The following is a 13,397-nucleotide window of genomic DNA, read 5'->3' as shown; positions in this document are numbered from 1 at the left end:
AAGTAAACTTCATCTTTATAGGCTTGTATACCCCCAAAGAACGCTAAGGACACAATGGGCAGGGCTGAAATGCCCCTTTTCTTGGCTGTCTCTGGTTGGATTTGGTGAAAGTCCTCTATAATTTGTCCTTACACAATGTAGAACAGTACAAAAGCAAATCTCATAACGAGAAAAATAATGATGTGATCTAGTTGGGGTTTTGTCTGTTTTCGTTTGCTTTCCTTTGAAGGGGGAAAGGGGTAAGGTAAAAAAATAAGCATTTATTACATTGCAATCCTCCAAGTAAAACCATAACAAAAAAAATAATATATGCTTAGCACTCTGGAGATTGTTTCTACACCCGTTTTTCTTTCTTTACGTCCCCATTGTACAATGTGTCTATTTCTTTAAGTCTCCGCGTTAGAGTCTAACTGTGGCCTTTCATCCGTATGTAGACACGGAACAACAACAACGAAAAGAGCGAGGTTATTCTTCTTGTGCAGAGACTGATAAAATTGTAGTTTCAGAAGCCCTTCTTCAAGAGACTGAGAGAACGCAGATCATTCCTTAAATCCACACCTCATCATGTCGCCTTCATGGCTGCTGCCTCCTACACTGACAAAGTTTATAAGGTGCAAGTTTCTCAGACTGGAGCGTAGGCACAATAAGAGCGTCACTGTTGGGCTTCTTAGTTGCACGTCCATGATAAGACTATAAAGTGCAATGGCAGGGATTTGAAAACTAGCTCTTTTACCCCTTTTCTTTTTCCCCACTCTCCCATTGACCACCTTCCTTCATCCCAAAGAGGTTTTACCTTGTTGCGCCTATGTTCTTGTAATGACACATGAGAAGGTGTTTAAAGGTCTTCTTGAAGGTGGCATTGCAAAGTGCGTAGCAGGCAGGGTTGATAGTGCTGTTGATGTAACAAAGCCAATACCCAATGGTCCACACTGTATTGGGGATGCAGGGTGCGCAGAAGGTGTTGATAAGCACCATGACATTGTATGGAGCCCAAGTGATGATGAAAGCCAACAGAATAGCCAAGATCGTCCTGGTCACTTTCTTTTCCCGGGAAGGAGGAGGCTTCTTTTTTGCAGGCTGCTTGGTCATCTTCACAATCTTGCGAGCGACGATGTTCTGTTTTTCATCGTCATTCTGACCTGAAGGCCCAACTAGCTCCACGGTGGTATTGGTCGGGGTACCTGAGTCACCTTTTTGGGTCTTGGTGACAATTTTGATGCATGTTTGCTTCGAGTTCTCCTCTTTGGAATGGCCCAGGGAAGTGGAAACAGTGTTTTCATCCTGGGTTATCTCATCATCTCTCATGTTAGAGGCCACGGCACTGACGGAGGTGGAGTCGTTGGAGCTTTCTTTCTCCTCCCCCTGGACACAGTTCTCGGTCCCAGCATCTCGGAGGGCTTTGCCGTTCTGGATCTTGTTGTGTTCCAGGCCGTCGTTGCTGCCGGGCGTGTTGTTGTTGTTTGGCTTCACTATCCGTCCTTGGACCAGACTTGGAGACACTGGGTCTTGGTTGGATGCAGGCTCCTTCTTGTCCTTCTTGATCCTGCTCTTGCTGGCCCGGGATATGTGCCAGTATAACACAGTCATGATGATCACGGGCAAGTAGAAGGCTGCAATGGCAGTACCAAAGGTGACAGCGGCATTGGAAAAAAACTGAATGTAGCATTCCCCGTCCTTCACAGTTCTCACGCCCACAATGAACTGCCAGAAGAGAATGGCCGGAGCCCACAGGATGAAGGAGAGGACCCAGGCTGCTGCGATCATCATACCTGCCATTTTCGTGGTCCGCTTGACAGGGTAGGTCAGCGGTTTTGTGACACAGAAGTACCTGTCAAAGCTGATAATGAGCAGATTCATCACTGAGGCGTTGCTGACCACATAGTCCAGGGCGAGCCAAAGGTCACACACCACGGGTCCCAAAGGCCAGTAGCCAATCACAGTGTACAGGGTATACAAGTTCATGGAGAAGACACCAATGATGAGGTCAGCACAGGCCAAGCTGAACAAAAAGTAATTGTTGACGGTCTGGAGGTGGCGGTTGACTTTGATGGAGACCATGACCAGGATGTTCCCAATAATGGTCACCAGACTGAGGGATCCAGCCACAAGGACAATAAATACCACTTCAAATGTCTTATAAGGACTGGTCAGAGCCAGGCCATTGTTAGAGGAGTTTGTTGAGTTATTCATTTTGTGTTCTCTAATCAGTAGCCAAGTAGCCAAATAAACATTTAAACCTGCAGGGAAATAGAATAAAATTAACAAATGTAATATAAACATTGCTTTAAAATATGTCAGATTTCTTCCTTTGGAATCACATTGACCCAAAATCTTCCTTTTTTCTACTACATGTTGATTGTACCTACCTGTCCCAATTTAAAGGATGATGAAAGGTTGATTTGAAAGATCCTTTCAGGCTGTTCATTTATTTCAAGTCTGATAACGTATTGAATGTGACCATGCCTCAATAAGAATATCTGTTCATCTATCTATCTATCTATCTATCTATCTATCTATCTATCTATCATCTATCTATCTAATCTATCTACAATTTATTATCAATCAAGTAAAATGAGCATAATTTTGATGAATTGAACTAAATAAATCAAAATTATAAATAAAACTTTCCAAAACATCAAGAAGTTTCTGGTACAAACAAAAAATTATAAAACTGCAGGAGGACAAAATTATGGGAAAAAGCCTAAAACATGGTTTTGAGTTGTGACATTTATACTCAATAACACCTTTTCACCTGATAGTTCCAAGTCTTTTTCATAATACTAACAACCATAATAAAAATGATATAATAACACTTTATTAGCCAATACACTTAACACAATGAGTATTGTTTTATCTGACCTGTTTACACTTGTAGTCAGTATCACACATGAGCATTTCCAATATTCCACATCTTGCAAAAGAAATTATTTATTAAATGTATATTGATATGATTGTATCAATTTTTGTACCAATTTTTTGAATGTTTTATTTTCAAATTACTGTCAAGTCTATTGTTTCACTGTTATTCCTGTTGGTAATCAGGCTAGGATTTATATTTGTTTAGCAAAAGAAGGAACTGAAGCTTAAAATGGTTAATTTATACACAGATGAAGTCAATGATAGAGATAAGGCTGTGAGCCATAGTCTGTTCAATCATTCTTTCATTCATTTCGTTTTCACCTACCTATTGGGCAACTTCTCTGTGTTAGGCATTGAGACATATGCTGGGTATTCAGTAGCAATTAAGACAAAGTCCCTGCCTGGGAGAAGCATGTGCGCTGGTGGCAGTGATTGATTGGTTAAGCGACAATTATTCAATAAAAAAGAAAAAGATGAAGTAAAGAAGCCACCGTGCTAGAAAAAGCAGCAATGTTATAATTATGTTTAGAAAAGTTGTCCTGTATGATAGCTTAATTAGAAAACAGGTCTTGAGGCAAAAGGCTAGACATTCCAATATTGTTCTTCAAAGTGATTTTACTGAGCATTTTTAGTGCCCCATGCCTTCCATGAAAGATGTTCAGATCTAAGACCCAGATTACTTTCATAAACATAATTCAGGTAATTTTATGAGAACAATAGTTGGTGTACAATAACAAATGGGATCTTCACCTAACTATGGGACGTTCATATGATTAGTTCGAATGCCAAAAATTATACTTTTTAACATATGTACAAAAACACTGGCATTTGTTCTTACTTCATTTTTTTTTAAACCAAGTAGACCACTGAGACTATTTCTGCACACATTTTACAGCAAAAATCTGGCCCCAGATTAGGTCATCATTCATCTGGCAACTCTTTCTTAACTCATACCTATAGAATGGTAAAGAAAGATTAAATACATATATATGGAAGAATTTCATTTCGTATTCTTATTTTAGGAATATATCCATGCTTCCAAAATATTTCTAGCAAACTATGGACATTAAGCTGCCTGACAATTTAATTTCTACTTTGGCTTGACGTTTGTATTCATCTGATCTTTGGGAAAATGCATATTGTGGTTTATTTGCATTGGAAGTTATTCCAGAGTGAGGAGTGGCCTCCAGATACAGCTTGTTCTGGCTGTACACAATATTCTCCCCAGATGTGGCTATAAAGTCCACTAAAATAAGAAAGGGCTCAATATTTCTGATAAACAGTAAAGACTGGAAATTCATTTTTCATTTCAGTGCCAGAAGTATGGAGTTGAGGTATAGTCGAGTCCTTTTTCTGTGCGGTATAAAGGCCTACTATTTGATGAATTACTATTTACTTTTTGTCTATAGCTTAACTCTGAGTAAATTCTACCTTTGTTCTCTTGCTTGCTAAATGGGGGGAAATTACATCAAATCCTACCACATGCCAAAGCTGCCTTAAAATATTGGCATTTAAAGGTGATATAATACCAATAAGTCTGAGACTGTTAAGTTTTCTGAATGAAGATATACAGGCTATGCTAAGTAGTTTGTAACAGAAATCTTAAAATAGTAAGGCAACATGGATGGCTCAACTTTCCCATAGACTGGGAAGAAAAAGTGCTGCCAAGCCCTTAACTTGGGATGATGGCATTTAGTATTGGTCTAATAAAGAGGCAAAGAATACATGATTTTCTCCAATTCTGACTTTTTTTGGTCAGAATTGTGAAGTTGTTAAAGCTTTGTTCTCTTCCTCTCTGCCAGGCCAATAAAAAGAATTATTAATCCTGCCAAAAGAAAGAAAAGCAATTGTTAAACCCAAATGTGCTTTCTGTTGCCCAACCTCATCATATTTAAGTAAACACATAATCACCATTTTTTTAAATAATACCACCAAAGTGTGGTGACAATTGGGTGAGCTTTTGTAAGGAAAAAACTACGCTGGAAACATAGGAAAGTTAAGAGTTCATCCAATGAGCTTTGACACAGTTCTGGAGACACCGCATCTAAAAGAAAAACTAGACCAAGTTGACAAAATTGACGCGAGTTGTGAGTGTCAGAAAGTCTTGTTGAGAAATTATTAGTATTTCAAAATTCAGAAATCTCCATTAATTCACATCCCACCAACTACAAAATAATGATGTAAGGTACAGGTGCGGCAACAGTTTTCCCTTGAAATCCATGTAGAAAATCATTTGCTAAGCACCTTCATAGCACCAAGAGCATTTAAACAAAAGGTTTATTCTGCTTAGAAATCAAGTTGTCTTCAAGCATTTACCAAAGAACAACTTGCCCTGGCTGAGTAGTTGAATTGGTTAGAGCATTGTCCTCACACACCAAGGTTGTGTGTTGGATCTCGGGGGACGGCATGTACAAGATCTCTGTCTCTTTCTCTCTTCCTCCTTCCCCTTTCTCTCTAAAATTAATAAATTAAAAAAAAACTTAATATCTTAGAGTGGTTTGGTTTTAATCAACAAGACACCAAAATATAGTAAGCACTACATAATTATTAGAAGTTTTTGCATAGAAAATATAAAAATAAAAATGGGGAAAAATATTTGTAAGGCACACAATAGAAAGTGACCTAGTGTCCCCAGGCCCCCTGAGTCTGAATCTGTAAGTCAAGTTAGGATACACTTCTGAAGCCTCTCTTCTTTCACCTCTTCTAAAATTTGGCCCATTATGAATCGTCCCACCCTTGTGTACCACAGCCTGTCTGTTGGCCCGGTCCTCATCCATCACTGAAGCATTTCCCAGGCAGCACAAGCTCTGTGGAACCGTTTTCTTTGCTCTTGGTTGGCTGCTTTTCTTTCCCACCTCTGCTTCCATTGCACACCTCTTACTGTTTTATTCTGTTCTGTTGCTTAGTCACTTGTCTGGGTTAGGGTTACATGAATGTCAAGTGTAAAGCTGAGTTAATCATACCCCTCAGGCTATAGCCAACGTCCTCATCAGTTTCTGCAAGGTTTTTGACTTATTTTAATTTTATCAATATAATCCTTTCTTTCATTTTTAATTCTCACATCTCCTTACCCTGTCTCTCCTTTAGAACTTGCTTAGACTATTTTCTTTGGCTAGATATGCAACTCTGGAAAATATTATTTTTTCGTTTTCTTATGAGCTTACTTTCCTCAACAATACTGCACTCTAGCCTTTGTTGCTTTTTACTTTTCACGCACTGCCATGTTTTTGTGTTGTTCTATCCATTTCAAACTGACAGCTTCTAAATCCATTGTGAGCCAATCATGACATTATTCTAATACCATTCCTCTAGTAATGGGCATGTAGATTGTTTCAAGCTGCTTGAAATGGCGCTGAAATGAAAATTTCACATCGTGTCATGGGCGAACGTACGAATTTCCCTGCCATATACGCCCAGGAGCGAGACCACTGGATCAAGGCAGGGCTATAAGCCTTCTTCTGACAGCTGCCATTTGTTGTCTTGGGGGAGCGACAGCAGGTCTCACTGTGGTCAGGTCCTTCCTATTTCTCAATCACCTTTGAAGAGTTGTTATGCATCTTCCTAGTATTTGCCATTCTGAGAGAAGTAAAGTATAGCTTTTGGGTTTAATTTGTACTTTTTCTGTTTACTGGAGAGGCTAAGCATTTTTTCCCTATAGTTAGTAGCCTTTCAGGTTTCCATTGTTGTAGGTCCCCTGTTCATACCATTGACACACAGGACACTGGCTGATACACCTGTCTATGTATTTTCATCCTTCACTAGGAAAGAGTGAATTTTGATTTCTTAGTCTTTGTAGGTCTACCATCCAGCTGACAGATTGAAATATACCTGGTGCTCAAAACTGTTTGTTAATATTATTAACTCAATCCCTATTTACCTGATTACTGGAACTGTTTCAATAGCACTTTTCTGCAATAATTCTTTCTTTCTTTCTTTTTTTTTTTTTGGTTGTTAGTCATACAATTGTTTACTCATGCAATTTATTTGAACACAATAATTTCACTAATTCAATCATTATTCCAATGATTCCTCATTAGCTAAGGTAGCTTAAGATCAAAACTATGACTTGCTTATAAGCTTGCTCGTCTCTTCATTAGATAAACTCACAAATGGCTTTTAGAATTGAATTACATGTATATGTATTTCACAACATGTTATTTTTAATCAACTTTGAAAAATACCAGCCATTTATTTTCTCAGTGTCCTGTCTGACATTTTAATTTATTCTTCACATTCATTTTAATAAAATGTAGAACGGTATTTTAGTTTTAAAAAGTTTTTTGGTGACTTCCTCTGAAGAAGAATGGGTAAATATAACATTTGTGTTAAAAAATAAAACCAGACTGACCTCTTATTTTATATATTAAGAAACTGTAAGTGGTTTTCCCATGGTCTTCTGGTTCTTGCCGTCATGTGTGCTAATAATAATGATTATTATTCTGAAACTTTAAAATAGCACAGAGCTGCATGATCTTCATTCTACCCCTTTTATAGTGTTTGTTAGTTTGTTATCTCTTCTTCCTCCTCCTTTTTCTTGTCTGCCACGAGCATGCATTAGATTTTCAACTAAAAAAAGTCACATCTAAAAGAAAATACAGTCTCAGGACTCTCAAACATATGTTAACTTGCTTAATGTTAACAGCTCTTTAAAATATATAGAACAGGTCCTGCCCCTCTTTTTGTTCTGAAGAATGAAGCTGAGGCTACAAGAAGAGATGAAGCACATCGTCCTTGGTTTCAAGGCTAGCAAAGAAGTATCTGCAACTAGAACTGATGCCCTGAGCATTCAGTATGTCATTTTTTCTCTCCTTTCCCAACCTGAGAATGCTATTTTATCCAATAACGTATAAAATTCATTAGGCATCTGTATAATAATGAACTACACCCAGAATCAGATTCCTTTCAAGGGACCTGGAATTCTTACCCTGGTAGAACACAGTAAACATTTATAATGTTAACATAGCTGCTATCATATCCTCTAAGTTTTTGGTTATAATAGTCACTTGTTTCTATTAACGTTATCTGTGAAAATGGAAAGCATCTCACTTAGAAGCAAGCACAGTGTGAGAGCGATGGCATTCCTTTCTCCCCATGTGTGCGCCAACTATGTAAGGACTGTTCCTCTTCCAGTTAAAAAAAGAAAGTTCCCTTTGGTCAACCTCTTGCCACCTCTGCTGTTTACATTTCTCTGAAAGTTATTACTCCTGGTGTGGCATCACAGGGCCTTATTAAAACAATAACTGTGACATCGCTGATGAAGTAGCATTGTCACAACAGACTAAACAACGAAGAGGACCTTCAGAAGACTCAACATCTCACTGTGGCAAGTGTACAATAACCGGTTTGGTATTTTACAGTGTTAGTAGATGACTAAGTTCTGAAAGTGCTATGGAAACCTACGAGGAAAAAAAATTCTGTGCCCTTAGCTTTCCACTACTTGAGTTCTTATACGTAACAGTGAGGACTGTACCGCGGTTTATAGTATTATCCTTGCAAAGCTGTGGGTGCTAATCTCTATTCTTAATTATCAACTGTGAGAGTCTGATCATGTCACTTAACTTCCATTAACCTTAATTTTCTTGTTTTCTCAAGTTGGAATAATAATAACTCTATTTTTCATCTAGAGGTAAGGATCAAAGTGAGTTAATGTCTCCGAATCATGATCTGTAAATGTTAAGCATTAAATAAATGTTATTAATAGTCTCACTTATTAAGTGTGTACAAATTAATCACCTTTCTCAACAGTTAGCAGAAAATTGTGTGTGTGTGAAATAGATTCAAAATAAGGGGGCAAGGGAAAGTGGTAGGGGGGAGGCAGAGACAAATGTATTTAAAAAAATAAAAAATAAAAAAAAATAAGGAGGAGGGGTATAGTGATGGGTGCAATACTATTGTAAGTTATCATTATCAAGGATATTAAGTTATCAGTAATATTAAATCGTACATGATAATAATATTCGTAATAATTAACATGTATTGGACATGACTACTCTTCACAGCAACTCCTAAGGTGATTTGTATTATTATTGTGTAGTTTTCTTTTTTTGACAAGCTTTGGACTGAAAAACCTAAGAATTAAGTTACTTGAGATTCAAACCCCATGTGCCCAACTCCAGATGTCACTACAAATATTTATTGTTTGTCTGAGGGACAGTGTTACCCAGCAGCAAATGTGTGCCTCAGATAGTTACCCCCCTGACTTGCCAGGGCTAAGCCTTTTGCTCCAGTGTCAAGTTGGGTCCTTGGTTTAGACAACACAGGTCTGCTGTGTCCAGGCTAAAATTGTGACTTTAGGCAGCAGATATTCACAATAAGATACAGAGTTAGTACGCGGCGTTCTACACAGGACACTGAGTATAAACATTTTTCTAAAGCAATCCTCATAAACATGTATCACCATGTGAATTGATATATACCCTGTCACAAAAGTATTCATATCAATTACACAGAAGTTCTAAACATTTACAGTAACATTTTTATGAAGTTACAGAGAGGGTGCTAATTAAAATAATTAAAAAATAAATTTGGATGTGTATTTAGATACACAGTGGAAATAAAATAAAATAAATGGGATTGACTTTCTCTGCACTTGGCTCCTGTCATGCAGGATGTCTAGTATATAATGATCACTTCATTGTGCATCCACAACACAGTAAGCTAATAGACATTTATCAATACATGAGTAACTAAGTGATAGAACTTTTTTGCGCAGTAAGTTATTGAATTCTCACAATAACCCTGAAAAGAAGTATCTTTTTCAGATTTACAGATAACAATCATTGAAGAGCTGGCAAATTCCAGGTGGTATCTGAGTGCTAGGACCACATTCTTTTCCCTACAGCAAACCATGACACAAAACCTGATTTATTTTTAAAAAAGTCTCTTGGAGAATAAGAAAAGTCAGAAAAAAAGGAATCTGTGATTGGTAACCACTGGACTCCAAAGAGAGAAGATACATAATTGTATAACAAAATTTCAGAATAAGAAATAAGAGGGATTCCCATGAAATTGAATTTATGATTGTTTTACTTATTTAACTTTTGCTTTTAAAATGTAATCTTGGTGCACATGCTTTTTATAGCTTTTTGATTTCTGCCGTTACTTGTATACATTACCAAAAATGGCAGCGTGTGCTGGGCATTCTCTGTCTGTCTCTCTCAGGCATTGATCTCTGAGAAGCAGCCCTATCATTGCGCAAACACTAGGGATAAAATTATCAGCCTAAACAGTGTTGCCTGAAATTCCAGCTGCCAGAATAAGGCCCATGTTAGCCTTTTAAACTGTATATGTAAGGGCTGAACACCACACTGTGTCCCGAGATACTTAAAAGTTTACTTCCACAATATTATGTCTAGCTATCTAGCTTTCAGTACAAAATGTAACCATTAGAGAAAACATGAACTGAGGATGGTAGAGTGAGATGTCAGACTGTCATTGGACATGAGGCGATACCTACTGAGGAACTGGCAGGTGTTATAGTCCAGGAGCTGAATCCATTATCTCCTCTCTACCTTAAGAGTGAGAAGTGATCATTGTACATGGTTATTATCACCAATTAGAGAGCAAAGAAGCTTATCCATTTTTAATTTTGTACAAGAGGAGAGATGACCACTGAGGTATTTAGCCTATACTCTGGTTTACATCTCCTAAACTTTCAAATCATCCCTCTAATTTATAAACAGCTTTGGTTCCGGCATTTAATAGGCTTTGAGAATGTTCTTACATCAAGGATGAGTCACTCTTGCCATCAGTGATGTTGGAGAGAAAAGGAAAGAAAGCAAAGAGGCCTGGGGAGAGACATTTTAAGGAAGTCTTGGGGAACCAAGTCCCCTTCTCTGAAGAAAGGTTTCATTGTACAGTTTTGATATTGTCGCCGATGAGAACACGGTTTGCTTTATTATGATGACCCGTATGAGTGACTTTCAATTTTACTCACAAATCAGAGAGAGCTCTGGCCGGGGGCTCAGAGAGAGTGCAGCTGTGGCAGCTGACATTAGCGAGAGTCCACTCTGACACCTAGACAACATCAGGCCGAAATGGAGGCACTGTCCACTTAAAAAAAAATCAGATTTTCCTTTGAGCCAAGCAACACATTATGAACCACTGGGCATATGGAGAGGTTTTTCATGAGGTCCTGAACCTCACCCAAGAGCAGCTGTGGTGGGTGGGGGTGGGGGCACAGGGAAGCAGTAGAGACCCGGCTTGGAAATCAGGGCTTTTTCTTTTACTTTCTTCATTTTAAAACACCCTTTTGAACTTCTTTATGTGCTTCAAGGGCTGTGGAGGATGGAAGTAAAGGAGGAATGAATGACCAAATAAAAGAGAGCACATCCTTGTCCACAGGAAGCTTATAATCTAGAAGAGACACACATTGCTGAGAAAGTTCCCAGTCTGCAAAACGACTCGACCAATATGATGACAAGTGCCAAGGGGTGGAATCCAGGAAGGAAGGCTGGTCAGATTGGGGTGGAATTAATATAGAAGGCTTCTAAATATATCTATTTCTCTTCTCTTTCTCCTTTTCTCCTTCCTCTCAATATTTTCTTGTGTGTGACGTGTGTGTCTGTCTGTGTGTGTACAGATATATGGGGGACCCCTCCAAAAATGGAATTATCTTCTGTAGGGCGGGCTCTTTCTAGTACAGGCTTCCCCTGCTATTTGAGTGTTCTAGGAACCCATGTGACAGTGCACCAGCTGGTGTTGTTGTGAGAGGCTGAGTTTTGCTTCAGTGAATTTTTTCCGAAGACTCAACGTGTTTACCCATTTCTTGATGGGTGATTTATGAGCACACCTGCCCACACCATGCTAAGTGTTCAGCAATTTTTACCAAAAACGGCATGAACCTTGTGCCCCAACCTCCTTAGTCACCTGATCTTGCCCTGAGCAACTTTTTGTGTTTGTTTGCTTCTGGAGATGAAAAAAATCCTTAAAGGGTTATGTTTTGCTGATGTGGAAGAGGTGAAACAAAAAGAGGCAGAAACACGAGAAGGCATCAAAATTGACACATTCAGAAATTGTTTTGAGCAGTGGAAAAAATGTCTCAATAGATGTATTGCATCAAATGGAGAGTACTTTGAAGGTGACTGAAGTTTAAACACGTAAGGATAAATACACATTTTTTTATAAATAAATTTTGTTTTCTAGGGGTCTCCCCCACTCCATATACTCTGTTTTCAAGGTTCTGAATTCTAGTTCATTCGCAGGAAAATGCCATATTCTGATGGTGGGCCTCTTACTCTAGCGCACTGAGCCTGACGACCTGGAGGTGCAGAAACACGAATAAGACTTAGCCATTGACTCATTTCCTCTGTGTTCTTAATTATATCTGAAAAGATGTGGCGAAAGCACTGTGGAAGCAATGGGTAGTTTTTCTCATTTAAGAAATGGCAGCACGCAGTATCGCAGGCTTTACCAGATATGCATGTAAAGTATTTGCAAAAAGAAAGCCACAATAACAACCGATTGCATTTGTCAAGCTGCCCCCTTAAGGTTTATGTATTGTACTGTGAGTTACACTTTTTGTAAAAGAAGAAAAAATGTAAAAGCAAATGGTAAATAAGAATGAAAGTAGCTGACACAGTGATTTGTCCCCTACATTAGTACAGATAAAAGAGAATTTATGCCCTGGCCGTGTGGCTCAGTTGGTTGGAGCATTGTCTCACATGCTAAATGGTTGTGGGTTTGATTCCTGGCCAGGAATTGCAGGTTTGAACCCCAGCTGGGGTGTGTTTCTCTTTTACATTGGTGTTTCTCACGTTCTCTGTCTCTCTTCTCTCTCTCTCTCTTTCTCTCTCTAAAATCAGTAAACATATCCTATGGTAAAGATTTAAAAAGAGAGAGAATTCATACATATTCCCTTGTGAAAACTTAATGAATTGCTACGCTCTTATTATAATGTAAACGTGCTCGCAGTATTGGCTGCCCATCAACATGGAGCTATTCTTTATGACCCTTGACAAACTTCCGCTCCACATCCACCAAACTCTCTCTCCTCATCTTCAAAACACATCCTAAACACCACTTACTGTAGAAAAAATTCATGGCTAAGAGGTAAAAAAAAAAGACCTCAAGGTAATTTAACTGGTATTTTTGTCTTTTTCTCCACATCCGTGGCACATTTTAGTTACTCCTTTTCCACACACTGCATCTCCCGCCCAAAAGGAAAAGAGGTCTGGACAATTATAAACAAAGCGCGATCTGGAATAAACCATCTTTCTGACATTTAAAAATGAAATTCATCTGAGCAAGCATTACAGGATGCTCGCTTTTCCATAGCGGGAACCCGAAAGGACTCCGACATGGATGAGGCTCGTCATCTGCTCCATGATGCTGACTAACGGGGGTGCTCTGGCCAAACAGAACAAAAGCAGAACAAGCCCTTGGTCTACGCGTGGGGATTGACTATGGGAGCTGGGGGTGGGCTGGGTGGGGGGAAGCAAAGGGGGAAACTTGGGACAACTCTAATGGCATGAACATTATATTTTATTTTTTTACAAAGCTTGTTATGTCTTCACAGGAAAGAGGCATGAAAGGAAAAT

General features: G+C 38.7%; 1 protein-coding gene across 1 annotated transcript; it reads right to left on the bottom strand.

The window, feature by feature from the left end:
• Positions 1–789: 789 nt before the first annotated feature.
• CHRM2 (cholinergic receptor muscarinic 2) lies at positions 790–2,205 on the bottom strand. Its single transcript, XM_054563871.1, has one exon. It carries the CDS (start codon positions 2,188–2,190, stop codon positions 790–792), a length of 1,401 nt encoding a protein of 466 aa, XP_054419846.1. The 5' UTR covers positions 2,191–2,205.
• Between the last annotated feature and the right edge of the window lie 11,192 nt (positions 2,206–13,397).

The sequence above is a fragment of the Pteronotus mesoamericanus genome, unplaced genomic scaffold (genome assembly GCF_021234165.1).
Source record: "Pteronotus mesoamericanus isolate MK-2021 breed Mesoamerican mustached bat unplaced genomic scaffold, CSHL_Meso_final scaffold_85, whole genome shotgun sequence".
Lineage (NCBI taxonomy): Eukaryota > Metazoa > Chordata > Mammalia > Chiroptera > Mormoopidae > Pteronotus > Pteronotus mesoamericanus.
Note: the sequence above shows the minus strand (reverse complement) of the source record. Positions and strands in the feature narration are given on the sequence as shown.